The sequence below is a fragment of the Leuciscus leuciscus genome (assembly GCF_965113295.1).
Source record: "Leuciscus leuciscus genome assembly, chromosome: 2".
Classification (NCBI taxonomy): Eukaryota; Metazoa; Chordata; class Actinopteri; order Cypriniformes; family Leuciscidae; genus Leuciscus; species Leuciscus leuciscus.
In genome coordinates, this window is record NC_138726.1 from 43,761,141 (window position 1) to 43,779,165 (window position 18,025).

An 18,025-nucleotide genomic window follows, 5' to 3' on the forward strand; every position below is an offset into this window, starting at 1 on the left:
TGGGACTACTCCCTAAAGGAATAATTCAGACAGAATCTTGCAATTTTGACTTTAATGTGAACATTTATTGACAACTAATTGATTCTGCCTGGTCAATTCAAACAACAACGTCACTGAATATGCATCTTATAACAAGATTTCAAATCGATATAGCAATATCGATGTAGAAAAAACAACAACTGCAGAAAAAAATTTCAATAACGAAATAGCTCCACCAAGTGGACATTACTGGTCATTTTTTATTTGTGAAGACATGACTTCAGAATGTCAGAATGTTGCATGCCATCTCAGCCATAATTGTATTATATGATACTGTATTGTTGACCTGACAGTATAGCCAGATAATTTTGATAAAATTTGATAAAAATATATACAATAAAGTCTCCAATTCTTATAAGTCTTATAATTTACTTTCATTTAAGATATTCATGCAAAAATATTTTCGAGCTAGCACACCTCATCTATAATTGCATACCTAATGAGTAATTGTTTACTATGTTAGGAAAGTCGTGCTTTTGTCGCTGAAAGAGTCCAAATAATAAAGGTAGGCTACCACCTAGAGCCGTTGCCTCGGTTAAATCTCACAGCTTTTATCGACTCGTGTTTGCAATGTGGTGGAATTATGAATAATTTATTGTATGAGGCTTTTACCTGTGCGGAATTCATGTAATGTGCTGATAAATGCGCATGTTGTGTGGCTGAACGGGAGAAAGTCAGTGAGCTAGTTATTGGCAAGGGAACTAACGTGGTGATTTCGGGCTAGCATTAGCAGGCTATACACTAGCATGCTAATGGTGCAAGTCTTGTCGGAAAGATCGTATTTACGTATTTACGAAGCCACCACAAACGTCATAAATACGAGTGAGAATTCCCGAGTTTAAATTATTTGGGGGCGTGTTGGTGAGAAACGTGGCGGTTTAGGTATTTAGCAGTTGTCAGGCTGTTTTATTTACAACAAAATAAGCAAATTGTTTGAAATATAAAAATATAATATGTAACTATAAAGTTTACAGTGTCTTCATAAATTTATAAAATAAAAAAACAACACCAAAAAATATAAAAAAACACCTAATGCACATTCATTGTTCTTCATTTTCTAGAAGTATAGTTTAAAAACCTTAATGTATTTTCGTGTAGTTAATTAAGAGAAGGGAATTCCCAACTGAATTCCCAACTCATAAAATATGAACTTCCCAGAAGGACTTAAACGATCTTGTCAGCAGGTTTCAAAACAACCTATACAATTGTCTGATGTAGAATATAATCAAAATCTAAAATATGTGCCTAAAAGGGTTGTAGCACAATCTGTATGGTAAAATAGACCCAGCTTCATTTTTGTAAACAGCAAGTAATAAAATCAATGATTTTAATCAATTAATATTTCCATTTTAAAACATTATTTATGTGTCAACAAGCCATTCTTTCTGCAATTCATTAGTATCTAACTGGGCGTTGTTTAGTCAAAAATGTAATTGACAAACCCATAATAGACCTCATTCCCTCTAAATGTTGATGCCAGTATAAGATAAACAGATTGATAAAAATCCACATCTACAGGGGTTTAGCTGATCTGCTGTCTTTGATCTTAGTCACTAATGAAGGTTTAGCCAAAAACTTTTTGGACTTTGGTTTAGCCCAGTTAACCCCTGCTGGTAGATGCCATAACCACACCGACTGGCTGCATGTATTATGATTAAATTCTTTGTCAATGAAATGCAAAAAATTCTAATATTTACACTGCATGGCATTATTTAAATAATTTGCTATATGCTATTGGATATATATCAAGGGACGTTTCCTTCAATACACCCCTGCCTATTTTCTGTTTTAATAGGAAAGAAAACTGTGATCATCAAGTAGTTTTATGGGGTTTTTAATAATCAGCAAAACATGCAGGAACCACATGATTTCCCCCTGTCATTACAATGAATAAATACAAAAGAAGATTTTAATATCTTAATCTTCAGGCCAGTAATCTAATTAACCTTACAATATGTAATATAATATGTAATACACATAGGCAAGCACCATTTTTAATGAATTGCTTAAAAAAGGATTAATTCACATTTCATTTAAAAATTCTGATACTGCAGTAGAAGGTCTTCACTGTGTTCCTTGGCAGTCTGAAAGGGAAAAGATAGCAAACGTAAACAAAACAGAAATACAAGATCACAAGACAACAACCTGACTTAAAGGTATAGCGGAGGATCTTTCCAAATTTTAGATAAGACCCGCCCTCTCCACTTTTTGAAAAGTTTGATTGATTCACCAGAATGATTGACAATTAGGAGGACCAATAGGTTACCCACCAGGAAGTAAAACATCCTCCGCTATACCTTTAAATTTACAAATAACTTTGTTTAAAAAAAAGATGACTATGAATGTGACTTTCTTTGTATACTGTTTCACAAACAGAAGAATCCAAATGTAATGTCAAATACATGCTCTACTGCAATTTATGGAATGTAAGTGTTCTCTAAATGGTAACAAGGCATCTTCAAAGTGGCAATAGCACCACCTACACTTACTAAGATGGTGTTGGTCATTGCCTTCAAGCGGTTCCAGAGGTCTCAGAGACTTTTATCTCCTCCTCTAACTCATCCACGCCTGCCTGAGTCATGAGATCAGAGATGTTCTTCTCCAGGTCATCGATTCGCGTACTCATCTCATCAAGTATTAGAATTAAGACAAAATCGTTTTTGAATAACCTATCATCTCATAATCAAGCTAGGAAGCATGAATCAGGTTTTAACTGCGTACAATACATAGCTAGTGTATTCCACTCAATTCAGCAGCAATTACTATATGCAAAAGGATATTCCGCCCAATGATCTGGTCTGACATGGTCTGGAACTTGTCCTGCATCTGCTGCAGCAATGTCTGTACCTGAATTGAATAAAAGAAAAAAGAAAAATGGTAACGTAAAAACGAAACAATCAATCAGACTAAACCTGAGCAGTTTCACTAAAATTGTGAATGAACAACTAGCATAAAAGAAATATCTAGAATCGTGTGGGTTTTGCGTGGGCTTCCCACACAGGAGTAAAAACAGCAGTTTAAGGGCATGCTCTCCGCCCACGCGTGGAACTGAAACCATAGTAACAAGGGAAACCTCTCAACATCATCGTGTAACTGTAATCACACAAGATACCTGACATTGAAATAAAGAAAGCTCTCATTTCATAACCCTCCTGAAAATAAATTATATCTACATTCCAATTTAACTTAACTATAGATTGATGAAGAAAGAAAACATTTCCTTTAGGAACTCGTTAGAGTGATCGGTCAGTTCAAAACACAACGATTAATGAAGTCGGGCAAATCACAACACTTAACACTTCTCAATATTATACACCAATTAAACTATACTTTGGCTAGTAGAGTGAGCGTGACAAAATATTAGGCGGCTGGAAAAGTGCACGACCCAGCATTGTAGCTCGGTGAAAATCAAACACTCACCACAACAGTCAGGTCCTGCGATGTTTTAAGGTCCTTCTCGGACATTATCTTCTTCAACAATTATACGTGCCTTTGCGTGTGATCAAGAGCCCTGTCAAGGCAATACAGTACTGTCTGTGTGAAGCATTCGAGGTGGAAACTGTCGTGGAAGCAAAAGCTGATTTCGTTGTTAAGGGGTTTGGTCAGTGAACTAAACTCAATAGAGCGGTTTATGCATTTTTAGCTTGTAGCATTTTTATTTCCTACAGGGGGCGCTCGGTGGCTCAGAAAGCCAGAAATAACAATTTTGCAGCAAAAACAAAGATTAAAAAGAATGTTATGTCACATAAATCTGAGCAGCTGAAATTAATAGTGATTAGTGCTAGCGATAAGTTACAAATAACTTATTAAAACCTTGATTTTCAGCCTTTTGATTATATTTTATAATAGTTTTTTTAGACAATTTTTTTTTTTACAGTACTCATAAAAGAGTAGGCTAAAAGTACGCAGATGACCTACTTCTTCCGGCAAGATTATGAAGTGTGCATACGATGGACACTTTACTATGTGGCCACGGGAGAGGATTCATGAATAGCAGTGAAGCGACAAAAAAAAAAAAAAAAACTGACGCTGGTAGGTCACATGACAATTACCCCTTTTCCACCAAGGCAGAGCTGGTGCTGGTTCGGAGCCAGAGCCTAGTTTCAAATCGGTTCTTTGTTTTTCCACCGCCAAAGCACCAGCTCCGAACCAGTAAAACTGGTTCTTAAGTAGCACCAAATCATTGCAGGGTCTAGAACGGAGCCAAGAAAGAACCGCTTGCGTCAGAGGCTGGGGGCGGGGTTACCGTGGCCAACAAGACTGAAGAGAAACTTGTGACCGCCATTTTTAAATAGCAGCTAGTCGAGCTAATAGCAGCTCGATTATAATATCCGTCTATGTAAGTTACGGCGAGCTGCACGAACGCGTTGGATTCGCCGTGTTTGGATGCCGATTTATTTTCGCAAACCCATGAGCATCCATAGTAACGCAACGTCTATTATTGTTGATGCCTTGTTCGAGATGCATCGGAGCAGCGTGGACCGATCAGAGCTGCGGGAGTGTTTGGAGATCATACGACTCCTTGTGCTTTTTGATCGCTTTCGCAGTGCTTTGATTTCATGTGCTGATCGTTCTGCGAGAAGCCGATGCATCTCGAACAAGTCTGGTGTGTTTGTGTTTGGCGCTGCCGCGCTAGCGTTGCTGGGCAACATGATAGTTTGCAGTGACGTAAGAAATAGCTCTGTTGTGGCTCTCTGGCCGGTGGAAACGCAAACCGGTTCGTCAGTCGAACCAACTCCGAACTGGCAATAGCTCTAGCTCTGAACCAGTACCCGGTTCTTGTTGGTGGAAAAGGGGAAAATGACAATACGTGTCTGACAGATTACATTCATACTACACACTCTCATACTAGATAGAACATACTTTTTTAGCGGTCATGAAGTAATTACTTATTAAAAATGAGTAGCCTAACGTTACCTACTCAAGAGAGTATGCGACGCAGTCAGAGCTTTTGCGTTCTCTGGCAAATGTTTTGAAACTCGGCATTCATTTGAAAAACCTTTTGAGCTCTCTGCGAGCAAATAAAAAGTTTTCTCTGCGGAATGCAAAAGTTTTTGCGAGGGAACGCAAAGTTTCTCTGGAGAACTCAAAACATTTGCGAGAGAACACAAAAGCACTGACATGTTTTTGTTCCTCCATTTCATATTTGTTCCTTCACCATGTCCCTATAGGGGCTCCATAGCTTTTCAATAAATTAAGAAGAATATGTATTTATGATTAGTAGTGAAAATACAATTAAAGATATCAAGAATTATAGTTTTTACTAGTTGAAATTCAATTGTTGATATCAAGAATTAGCATTTTAACTAGTGAAATAGTATTACAGATATCTTTGTAATTTTACAGGTAAGAATAGCTATGGTAATGAGTTTATGAATATTAATGGGAACATTTCCCACACTCCAAATAGCGCCAGGAGGAAGATCATCCAGTCAGAGAAACGCCTCCTTGTTTATTTATTATTAGTTTGTTTGATTTTGTTTTGTCAGTTTCCACAAATCCCTTCACTCGAGTGGGATGTTCTCTTTTATTCTGGACGGAAAGGGCAGTGACTGTAACATCGAGCGTATTTTGATGGTGGTGTTTCTTCAAAGAATGGCCTTCTCAGCTGCCGTGGCGGCAAGTCGCTGTCTTTATGAGTGAGTCGAGTCAGTCATTCATTCAGTAACGAAGCAAGTGGCTGTAATTATGAATAAATCATTGAATCATTGACTCTCACGATTTGTTCAAAGCTACAGATTCATTCACAAACACTGCTGTGTGCTGATGTTCTGCTGTGGCTTTCGTGGAGCTATTATTTTGTTGAAAAAAATACTGACAATACTGTGTTTAAAATTACATTTGCAATCGTGTGGATATTCGAACACAGGAACTCACACGCGGTATGTTTTTGTATCGAAGAGAGTTTAAATCTTAAATCGATCTCTATGCACAGTCTGTCTATATTTGTTCTTAATGGTAGTAAGGGATGCAAGGGTCTCCGGAATGGACAACACCATCTCTGGCACGGGCACCACCGTACCCGGAACGGACATCAACGTCTCCAGAACGGACACCAACGTCTTCTGAACAGACACCAACGACTCTGGCACAGACACCAACGTCTCCGGCACGGACACCACCGTCTCCGGAACGGATACCAACGTCTTCGGAAAGGACACCACCGTCTCCGGCACGGACACCGCCACAGACACCACCGTCTCCGTAACAGACACCAAAGTCTCCGACACAGACACCAACGTCTCCGGCACGGACACCAACGTCTCCTGAACAGACACCAACGACTCCGGCACGGACACCACCGTCTCCGTCACAGACACCAATGTCTCCAGAATGGAAACCACCGTCTCGGACACCGGCATGGACACCAACGTCTCTGGCACGTCTCCGGCACGGACACCGACATGGACACCACCATCTCCGGCACGGACACCACAGTCTCCGGAACGGACACCAAAGTCTCCGACACAGATACCACCATCTCCAGCACGGACACCACCGTCTCCGGAACTGACACCAACTTCTCCGGAAAGGACACCACCGTCTCCAGAAAGAACACCAACGTCTCCGGAAAGGACACCACTGTCTCTGGCACGGACACCGCCACAGACACCACCGTCTCCGGAACGGACACCAAAGTCTCCGGCACGGACACCACCGTCTCCGGAAAGGACACTACCGGCACAGACAACAGCACGGACACCACCGTCTCCGGAACGGACACCAACGTCTCCGGAACGGACACCAACGTCTTCGGAAAGGACACCACCGTCTCCGACACAAACACCACCGTCTCCGACACAGACACCACCGTCTCCGGCAAGGACACCACCATCTTCGGCACAGACACCACCGTCTCTGGCCTGGACACCACCATCTCCGGAACGGAGACCACCGTCTCCGGAATGGACACCAACTTCTTCGGAACAGACACTGGCACGGCCACCACCATCTCCGGCACGGACACCAACGTCTCGAATTATGAAAATCGAATTATGGAAATAAAAAATTTACATTCTTTCTTGTAGCAATTCAGTTGTTGATATCAAGAACAGACAATACAACTAGTGACAATTGAATCCTTGATATCGAAAATAAAGGATTTACTAGTAAGAATTGTATTTCTTGTATGTGAAATTGGAATTTCAACTAGTAAGAAATCAATTGTTGATATCAACAATTGAATTTAAATGGCAGCCTGTGGTGGCATTTCACTTAGAATTGTCACTCTTTTCATTCTTAAATTTAATGGCTCCACAAATTATAACATTTGAGACTTTTTATGCTATTTAAGATATTTAAGACTTTTTATGGCCTTTTGACATTATTAAGTTTTAATATTTTATTTAACAATATAGCTTTATTTAACCCGTACTAGCTATTTCCTAGATTTAAATAATTTTATTTACCAGCGTCTCCTGTGCAACCGCCATTTAAACAACAGTAGAAGAAGAGGCGTCTCCTGTGAACCAATGCTTTCTAAGCCCCCTAGCGCCCCCTTTCCATGTAAAAGGGTTATTTCATAGCATACAGCTTCTAGCCATTCCTCTGGATTAGGTTCAATGGTAAAACGTCATTGGCAACCGACAAGAACAAGAAAGTAAAGCCTGTCTAACTACTGATCTTACTTGGATTGAAATGTCCTCATATCTGCATAGAAGGATGATAGTTTATAAATGTATTACTATTAATTTAATAATGTGCACAATGCAAACACAAACCATAAGATTTGCAACAGATATACTCAATTTCCCATAAAAACAGCAACTAGCGCAATGAATCATGGGTATTGTTGTTTATTTGTCATTGCATTCAGTGCAGTCTGTCGGAAAATCTCATTGGTTGAACTACATTTCCCATTAACACTTAGGCAAATTTTACATCGCAACGGCAATTTCACCGCAAGGGGTTTCTTGAGTCAGTTGACATCGTCGACTTTGGTGAGGCGCGCCGGAGGCGACACGCACACGTAATTTTTTTTTTTTTTGGGAACTTTGGTCGTTTTCCCCCTTCGTCAAAAAGGATAATAGCCCGAACGCAGAGTTTATTTATATTACTAACATTCGTTTGCACAAAAAAAAAAAAAAAAATGCTGGATCCTTGGTTTTATTATTGGTTCTTTTTCACTTGGTGGTCCGTTAGGTAATAGAAGCTGGATTATTTTTGCAACGCTACTTGCTGACCAAAATTAAGTTAATTAATCCTTCCAGGGACTCAAGATCCAGCGATATTCCATTGGATCCGTTTGTAAAATCGTCGTACAAGTCATTCTGATGCCCAGCTAACCAGACTATAGCTGGTCAGCCGGGGCTTGCTGCGCCCAAGCCGGGCGAAGATTGACGCTGCTTGGTGTCATCCAACTGAAGAGGATCGAGTTTATTAGGCGACAATGCTTGAAATAATGTCCGAGCACCAAGGTAAGGAAAAATCTTGACTTTGATTTTAAATATTTAAACTTTAAACATGTTGTGATAAGCAACACCCATTAACGATCAGTTTTAGCAGAGTCAGCTAACGTTAGCAGCTTTAGCAGTTAGCAGCTTTAATACTGTAGTAATTTAACATACTCTTTAGTTTATAAGTCTGCTTTCTCTAGTAAGCCTGATTCATTGCCAGTCACTCTGTAGTGTATGATCGTGGTAATGTAGTAAGTTAGGCTAGTGGACATTTTACTTGCGCTGACGAGCTGGTTCATACAGGGATTGGCCAAGTTGCTATCTTGTGCAATGGAGTAAAATTAGTCGAGTTGATTGTAGCTAGTCGTTAAGCAGTAACTCGTATGATTCAAAAACATTGCTGATGTCCAACCACTACTTTCTGTTTAAATAATTTAATGTGCACGTTTCCAAAACCGCAGTTACGCATCGTTGCGCATTTTGTCTTCGCCAAGTAACATTTAAACCAGCTCTGTTTTGAAAGTAGCAGCTAACGTTAGTTGCTGCTGTTGATCATTTTAACCCGATGCCAGTTGAATGCCTTTTGTTTAATACACAGTTCGGCGTTTTATCTGATATTTTTATACCATTTAAGACAAAGATGTTGCCTTTTTAATACAGACACTGTATTGTGCTTAGCGTTGTAACGTTAGCATTTCGCTGCCTGACTGTAACCCATTGTTTTGCCGCGGTAAATGTATTGTCGATGGTGTCTGATCTCCTCTTAGCACTTATTGATTTGGTTTTTATAAATACTCCATAATCAACCATATATTATTTTATAAGAGTTTCCAAACCAGTGAAGTTGTCTTGACTTGTTTCGAAGTCGAGAATTAATGCTTAACTTAAGCCACATGCTGCTGTTGCGTCCTTTTTCCTTTATCACCAGTTCAGCTTACTGTGTATGTCGCTAAATTAGTCTAGTTTTCTCCACAGTTTTAAGTCCCTCAAACCGTTTGGATGTAAAATGGTGCTTTGCGCACTTGAATTTTACGCCTCGATCAACAGGGTGTCGCGAGGAACAGCACAGTTAGCTAGTTAGCTTACCGTCGAAAACGCACTTTTTACCAGGTTTGTACGACTGAAAACGGCACGAATCTACTCCGTGCAACGTTCTTTCGTTCAAACCTGTTGTTTAGCCTCGAATTAATGTTATTCTTTCCCCTTCTTTTTGCTACATAGATTCATTACTGAAGTGCAAAGCAGAGACTCTGGTAAGTCGAACAAGGAAATACAAAATTTCACCCTACAGATGGCAGTGCTTGTCCCAATGCTAATGATTGATGTTCATGTCCAGCCATCAGAGAGAAGAAAGAGGACAGTGGAGGACTTCAACAAGTTTTGCAGTTTTGTTCTTGCATATGCAGGTTACATCCCTTCTCCAAAGGAGGTAAGAATGGAGCATTGTTTCACATATATGTGTGGTTTTATGTATCGAAGCCCTTGCAAAATTCTTGTTCCCAAAGACCTCCAAGGGCTGCAACATTTTGACATCCATTTCAGGGTATGGAGCCTGTACTAATGTGCTAGGTAGGGTTGCACCAGCCATTCATAAGTCTCTCAGGTAAAACAAGAGCTTGTTGGCGCAATTCAGTAAATCTGTTATTTAATTCCAACCATTACTACTAGTCTAAGGCTTCTGTAAATATTTAGTTTATACTTGGAGTTCCTTCAACTAAGTTTATTGGTGCAATGCAAAAATATTTAGGTGTGGGCAAGTTGTAACTTTGTGCCTCCTTGTCAAAACTAGGCTCAGTTGTAACTTGTGCATAGTTGGTGCAACCAGCCCCTTTGATTGGTAGAGGTCAACCTATAATTTCAGATGATAACTAAGTTGGAAAATCTTGCAGTTAACTGATTAATTGGCTGATAGTTTTTAAAGTCAGGAGTTTAAAAAAACAGTGTTGAATTTTTATGAAATTAACAATGATGACCAGCAGATGATAACAATGATAACCTGCAGATTTACCGAGTGCAACCCAGGGGTGTCCTGTCCTGCTCCTGGAAGGCCACAGGTTAAGGTTTTCAGGATTACTAGAATCTTCTGGGCAGGTGTTTTGGGACAAGTTGGAGCTAAACTCTGCAGGATGTTGGCCCTCCAGGATCAGGATTGGGCACTCCTGGTTTAACCTGAACTGTCAGTGTACATTTTCTTTTGAATGTCCTCTTGAACTTTTGACTGGTCTTTTGAACCTGTATTTCTAGATGTCAGTGATGGCTTTGGTGTTTTAATTCCAAATTTCATGCGATCCATCCAGATTGAGATTTGTGTGCTTGTTTCTTGTGGCAGGAAAGGCCATGGTCGGCAGCATCCTCCAGTTCTCCAAATAACTCTGGTGCTTCAGGAGAAGGCAGTGTTTTAGGTGGAGCGAGTTCTAACATGGCTCCCAGCTGGAGTCACGGCACGTCGGACTTGCACACCATCCACACCTTCGTTCGCAAGGCCCGTGCCAATAAGAGCAACAAGAGTATGCGCCGGCTCTCATCTGACAGTGCCCTGATGGACAAAATGCGTTTAAAAGACTCTTTCTATGAGGACCAAGTGGCCAGCAAAGCTGAACGCAAAAAGGACAAGAAGCTGAAGCGTCTTTCTCTAGGTTCAGGCGCTGGCAGTAGCAGTAGCTGTGGTGGCGAGAAACGTGCAAGGATCAAGCGCAGTAAAAACCCCAAACAGTCCAAAGCCCTTAAGAAGCTTAAGAGCTCGGCCCACAGCGAGTCAGACTCTGAGAATGGTCTCGGCCATGGAGAGGAGCATTCGGACCCGGGAGCAATGACTGAGCACAGACTACAGGCACAGGTGAAAGAGGAGAAGGAGGAGGCCACCCAAGAGGCGGATATGAGCTCCAGTGAAGGCGAGACTTGGATAGCGGATGAAGACATAATGGTGGAGTCAGGTTAGTTTATTAGGGACCGAGGAAGATTTAGATCAATTGTTTGTGTGTGTCTTTATGTATGTATGGTTGTGTGTGTGTATATATATGTATATACACACATATCATTTTTTTATGTGTAGGACTTAGTTTTTCTTTTGTTTTATATATATATATATATATTTTATTTATTTTATATATCTTTTCCTTACAGGGGACGATTCGTGGGATTTAATCACCTGTTACTGCGGTAAACCCTTTGCAGGACGGCCCATGATTGAATGTAGTCAGTGCAGCGTGTGGGTGCACCTCTCTTGCGCCAAAATTAAGAAGTCTAATGTGCCTGACATATTTAATTGCCACAAATGCAGAGACTCTCGGCGGTCAAGTCAGAAAAAAGACACTTAGATGAGGGTGTTCATTCCCTCCAAGCTCTGAATGTTCCCGGTTCTCCAGTTTTTGTATCCGACACCATTTTCAGTTTCAAAATCCTTTTTTTTTTTTTTTCTTCTTTCTTTGCATTTCTAGTTTTGGCAAATAGTTACTCATTACATTTTGCAGTCAGAGGTCTCAAATACAGATGGAGAAATAATGTTTGAATTAATCTCTTACCTCCTGAGTTGGTATTTGACCATGAGTAGTGTGAATTCTGTTTGGCTCAAATGTGACGGCTCGTTTGTAAACTATCCTTTTGTCACATCAAATTGACATTTGTTTGAAATGATTGGCTGGCACTATTTTCCTTTGTGGGAAAAGTTATAGGGCACCGTTTCCACCCTACAGTTTCCACAAATGTATACTATATTGGTTGTATTGATACTACAATTTAAAATAGTCTACTTAAAATAAAATATAACTTCAAATTACAGGAAAATGTTGTCATGAATTTGCCAAAGATATGATATGAGAGATTGATGACACCACTGCTATTAGAAAATTCATTATTTCTTAGTGAACTGTCCAATTGATCATATTTGTTTAATTTGGATAAATGGCTTTTTTTGAAGAATAGTAGATGTATTGTGTTAGTCTGAATGCCTTTCCTGTTGGTGATCATACACCCTTTTTAATTGATGTTTGTCACACCCAAATGAACTTCAGTCAGCTAACATATATTAGATGATCAAATATAAAGAGCTATATGAGTCATTTAAGCAGGGAATCCTTTCAGTTGCAATTATTGATATATCAAACATTAATTTCTTCTAACTCTACTGGTAATGTACAGTATGTTAACCCATGTACTTAGTCGAAGAATCTATCAGAACTGTTCAGTCTTTAATCACTTGCACAACATAGTGTCATTTTTTTTCAATGTGTTAAAGAGATTTTCGGAAGATTTCAGTTTAATAAGATGTGAAGGCTAGATTTAGGAGCTTTGCTGAAGCTGTCTTCGAATGGAATGGTTGTAATTGTTTTCAGGAATTGTTTGGGGGTTTTAAACTCTGAGAACTGGTGAAGATTACTCATTTATGCTAAGAGCTGTTTCATTTGAATTAGTTTGGAGACCATTGTTTGGATTTTTTTGTTTGTTTGTGAAGCAAGGGGGACTGGAAATCCCCATAAACCGAACATCTCTTGCTTAATGTTTCAGTCTGTAAATAGCACAGATTTTGAGAAGTGTACATATGTGAAAGTGAAGAGAAAAGCAAAGCAAAAGGTATATTTTTTGCATCTGATATCATTTTCTTTAACTACCTGAAGAAATAAAACTTTTCTTTATTGGGCTTTGAATGTCTTATTTTCCTAATCTAGCTTATTTTAATTCACAGAGACATGATGCATTTTAACATAAGTTGAAAGATCATTAGACAAGACTCAGTAGTTTATTCATTAATGTTTTATTTTGCAGCAACACCAGTACAGCGTCTGTCAGTTTGCACCCCACTAGAGGGAGCTGATGAGCTAATATTCATAAAACATAAATACAAATAAATAAGTCACAGTTCATTAACCTGAGATGCAATGACTTAATAGAAACCAAAAAAGAACTAAAACTACACAACATAATAAATTGTCATTTTTAACGGTATATGTAATCTGTCAGCTTGATCACTTTGCGTCATACTCTCCAGGTTCCTCCTAAGGGGGGGACAAAAAGTATTTTAACATTGATTGGATATGCAGTCTTTACTTCAAATGTATGCAGCCAAGCCACCTTGGTTTTCCCTTGTCTGAAAATACCTTTCTTTTCCAAGTAGACAAGTAGGAGCTGCCAATGGGGTCTAGAGGAATAGTGATCCTCCTCCTAATGGCGGAACAAATGTAGAAAAAGTGTGAATTTGGGCTTAACATCATAGAATAGCTGCTACAGAGAACTAAGAGTTCAAAAAAAAACTTGAAATCAATTTACAAATTGTAAAATAAATAGACATTGAAAATAATTAAATTATATATATATATATATATATATATATATATATATATATATATATATATATATGAAGAGTTCAGATGCAAAAGCCTCTAAGTGCCATCTGAAATTTTCTTCTAGAATGATCATCTTTATCAAGCTCGTATATTTAAGTTCAATAATTTCAATTAAATGGCAATGCAAATTACCTATTAATTGTCATATAAGTGAAATCACTTAACTTAAATATACAAGCTTTATAAAAATGATCATTCTAGAAGAAAATTTCAGATGGCACTTAGAGGCTTTTGCATCTGAACTCTTCATATATATTTATATATATAAATTATTTCAAAATGTTATATTTAATGGAATAAATACTTTAAATAACTGCATGTGTAAAGATTCCAACTGACCTCTTATCCTTGTTTTTGCGGCGGTTGCTGTTTGCCGGTTGCACGTTGATATGTTCCAAAGGGGAAAAGAAGGCAGGAGACTTAGCCGGATTGGGATCCCAGTCCCGAGTCATTTCACCTTCATTTCCTGGGAACAAGTCTGCCAGATCAGAGAGCTCATAGATGTGTGACATCTCCTGATCCGACCTGTGATTGCTCTGCAGGGAATTAGATGCATTTTTAATATATCTGATATATTTCAATGCTGTATTAAAACACATCAGAACTGTATATAAATGTGTATTCTGTTGAGAAGAGGATAAATGAAGTGTATAAGTAATGTGATATTTACTCTTTTCATTCGCAGTCTGTCTGGTATCAGGAAAGCATAAAGCTCGTCCATCAAGAAGTAGACAACCAGAATAAGTAGCAAACACCTGGAGCACATCATCTGAGGGTACAACATCACACCAAATATTATATTGAGGAAAGTTATTTAAAATATTTGCTTTAACGATAAACTGTTCACAGTGAGCACAATCAGCTGATGGGAAGTTGTTTCAAACTTCTAGTTCACACAGAGTTTCTGTTGGCTCTCACTGGCCACGTGTTAAGAAAAATGTGGCAAATTCAGCTCAATAATTAGGAGAAAATTCAGAATCTAATAAAAGTATATTGTGTTTCTCATATTTACCTTCTTGGTGAATTCGTCTGTCCTTTAGAAGGTTCTTCAGGGGTTGTTTGACAATCCTGCTCTGTCCTGTCTTGACTGTGTATGTTGCCTTGCCGTCCTCTTTGTCAAGGGCATGTGTGTTTTGGGTATTTGTAGACCTGAAGCTGGGGTGGGTTTATATAGGATGACCAGGAGATTATGGATAAAGGGAGTCGGTGTGTCTAGCATGACTTCACCCACCCTCCAAAAAGATTAGAACATGATAAAAGCATCATTTTGGTTGTTGTTAAAATGTTCTAGTTCAAACTCAGGTTAACAAGTTGACAAGACAATATCTACTTCGAGGGCACCCCGAGAATATTATGAGACACTTAAAAGTCAGTATTTCATAATGACATGTGTGGGATATTCTTATGTTTGCACAATACATAAACTATTGATTCAAAAATGTATATACATATTGCCCTGAAAGGTGTGTAAGGCTTTAATTTAGCTATATTGTGTTAACTCCTAATTAAACAATTTTGTAAGTAAATGTGACAATGTGATTTCTGCACTGATTTTCAAATTCTGATTGACAAAGAAAACGTTTAAAGGGTTCTGTCAGGCACTTCATATTACCTTTTAGAGGTTCCAATCATGGCATTATTTTATGGATTGCATTTTAATTAATTAATTAATTAATAGAGTTTTGATTAATTTCTTTATTTTAATTCAATTTTATGAAGTAGCTAATCAAATTTTTTTTTCAATAATCAATAAAAATCTAAATAACCCATTAAACATGCAGCATTATTCACTCATTTAACACATTTCTCCATTGAACCTATTGGGCATAAAGGGTTCTTCAAAATTGAGTCAAGAACTGTAGGGTTCAATGTTATGACCAAAAACTGACAAATGCCTGATATTAAAAATCGACCGTATATTCTTGAAATAAATTAATAAATATTCACAAAATAAATTAAAAATAAAACAATAAAAATTCAAATGAATCATATGCTACAAGTGAATTTAGGCAAGTGGACATTAATTAGTGTTTTTAAAGAATTTTATTAGTAATTTGAAAATGTAAAATTTTATAATTGAATTCTTTTTAAGAGTGTTAAAACGAGTAAATGTAATCCAAATGTAAAAATGAGAGAAACTAGCATAGTTAAACATGTCAACCGATATAAAATGAATCTCTAATATCTGCTAATAATGGTTATGGTTCTGATATTATGCATCACTAGTAATTTTTTGAGACAACATGCAACCCTGTGCATTTTAGCTGGTTGACATTCATACAAATTCTGAATGTTCAGTCATTTGGAGACTCTGTGTGTGGCCTGTTCAGGTATCAGATAATCTTGTCTCGCCCAATTTCAGTTTCAAAACACTGGATTCTCTTCCACGTACACCATAACGGTCTCTATCTGTCTCATTAGGGATGGTTGTAGTATTAACAGAGGAAACACACACACACACACACACACACACAGAAGCAAGTAGAAAAAAAGGAGGAGAGGCCTCTGTGGATGGCCTACCAGCAGTCTTACACGTTTTCTCTTTTCCTCTTTTCCCTCCCTATCCTAATTATCGCTATTTCGGGCAACTGGGGCCACCAGACATAGACTAGCTGTTGACAGACAACCCATGGTGAAAATAAACTACCTTTACTAAACAGGGCCGCTGCAATCCGCCAAGATGTCTGTCAACAGAGATTGGGAACAAATTGTTGCCACTGATTACTCTAATTAGTGTAAAATGAGTGTGCTTATTTTTTGACAATCCCGCCTTCTCGTTTCTCCCCTATAAGTACCTAGAGTTCCAAATTTAGAATAATACAATTCCAAAGAGTCCAGTGCCAGCACCAATATAAGCGTTTTTGTGAAAATTATTTGCAGAATCAATACTTTTTTTTTTTACTATGTATGTTATTTTAGGCTGCGTATTTTCATTGTATATAACATTTATTGTAGACGCAGTAACGTTTTTCCAAAACGTTTCAGGTGATAGAATGGGTGATACATTTTCAGCACTTCATTTGGTGATTCAATAAGATCTTGAGTAATATGCAGAGTTCATATTGCACTACTCTGATTTCATCCAAGGTATGGATCTGTTTTTTTCTACAGTACTGCTCACTACATTTGCAATTCATTAAATTGAAAATATATTTGTCTACTGGTTTACAGCCTGCTCTCAGCTTTGTCTTATGGATGTTGAGTAGGTGAAAAGTGCATTCTCTTTTTTTCTTTTTCTTTTAGTGACTACTGTGTGTACAAGCAGTCTACTAGTTATATTACAAAACAAAATGCAGAACATTAAACCAAACATTCAGTTTAAACCACAGACATGACAGGGCATAACAGATAGAATCTCTGTGGAAAATGCAGTCATTTAAGTTGAAAACTGAGAGCAAGATTGAAGATTTGGAGCTGTTTAAAAGCTGATTGAAGTGGATTTACTTCATAGTTCTTTGTAATGCTTCGATAGACAATGTTTATCTGTGTTTAGTATTTTATGGTGTCTGTTTTGTAAAATCTTTCTTTACATTGTTTTCAAATGTTTCCAACATTGTTCTTATTTGTGAGTGCAATTTGTACAAAAATATTTTATTATCAAATGTCAACTGGTAAAAAAAAAGTAATTTCAGTTGGCATGTATGTGTATAGTAGGGATTTCCACAAGGTGGTACAATAACAAAAATATTCTTGTAACAAACATTTGACATTATCTCTGCAATGTGCTTAACTGTCTTGAATTCTCCCGTCAACAAGCAAAAATAAATATATTTTCCAAAACATACTTTATTGTAATTTTTTGCTAAACATAATTGATTATTTTTATAATATATTAATGTTTTGTATTTTTTTGTATTGTTTTACTGTGACAGGGCATACTTTTGAGTCTTGACGTTCACATATTCACATCACATATACAAATTCACTGCCCTTTCTTTTATAAATGCTGGGTCTATAATGTGTGAAATGATGATTAAAAACAGCTAGTAATCATTGTCAGAATGGATGTGATATTTCACAGAATCTGCTCAGTTGTGCCTCCTATTGGGGGAGATAAACAACAACGTGGTAAATCAAATGTTTGTGACTAAAACTTCAAGTTTCTCCAACTAGCCAACATTATCAAAGGCTTTACCATGTTTGACCAATAAAATATGTCTCGTTTAGTGAACAATTATATTTTTCATTTATCATATAAGTTATGAAAAGCTTTTACTCAAAACAACTTTTTTAAGAGAAGGTCATGGTATG

At 37.8% G+C, this 18,025-nt stretch overlaps 3 protein-coding genes across 3 annotated transcripts; 1 reads left to right on the plus strand and 2 right to left on the minus strand.

Annotated features, from left to right (window-relative positions):
- Window positions 1-1,857: 1,857 nt before the first annotated feature.
- On the minus strand, window positions 1,858-3,646 carry hsbp1a (heat shock factor binding protein 1a). The gene is made up of 4 exons (XM_082159682.1): window positions 3,460-3,646; window positions 2,820-2,886; window positions 2,529-2,673; window positions 1,858-2,123 (listed from the first exon to the last, which is right to left on the minus strand). The coding sequence occupies exons 1-3, from the start codon at window positions 3,502-3,504 to the stop codon at window positions 2,552-2,554; spliced, it is 234 nt and encodes a 77-aa protein (XP_082015808.1). The 5' UTR covers window positions 3,505-3,646; the 3' UTR covers window positions 1,858-2,123; window positions 2,529-2,551.
- A 4,303-nt stretch (window positions 3,647-7,949) lies between these two features.
- On the plus strand, window positions 7,950-13,071 carry phf23b (PHD finger protein 23b). The gene is made up of 5 exons (XM_082161271.1): window positions 7,950-8,456; window positions 9,657-9,688; window positions 9,772-9,864; window positions 10,765-11,368; window positions 11,559-13,071. Exons 1-5 carry the CDS (start codon window positions 8,429-8,431, stop codon window positions 11,750-11,752), a joined length of 951 nt encoding a protein of 316 aa, XP_082017397.1. The 5' UTR covers window positions 7,950-8,428; the 3' UTR covers window positions 11,753-13,071.
- A 98-nt stretch (window positions 13,072-13,169) lies between these two features.
- LOC309492345 (uncharacterized protein) lies at window positions 13,170-17,547 on the minus strand. The gene is made up of 5 exons (XM_082161275.1): window positions 14,787-17,547; window positions 14,445-14,543; window positions 14,114-14,310; window positions 13,529-13,592; window positions 13,170-13,426 (listed from the first exon to the last, which is right to left on the minus strand). The coding sequence occupies exons 2-5, from the start codon at window positions 14,541-14,543 to the stop codon at window positions 13,397-13,399; spliced, it is 390 nt and encodes a 129-aa protein (XP_082017401.1). The 5' UTR covers window positions 14,787-17,547; the 3' UTR covers window positions 13,170-13,396.
- Window positions 17,548-18,025: the final 478 nt, after the last annotated feature.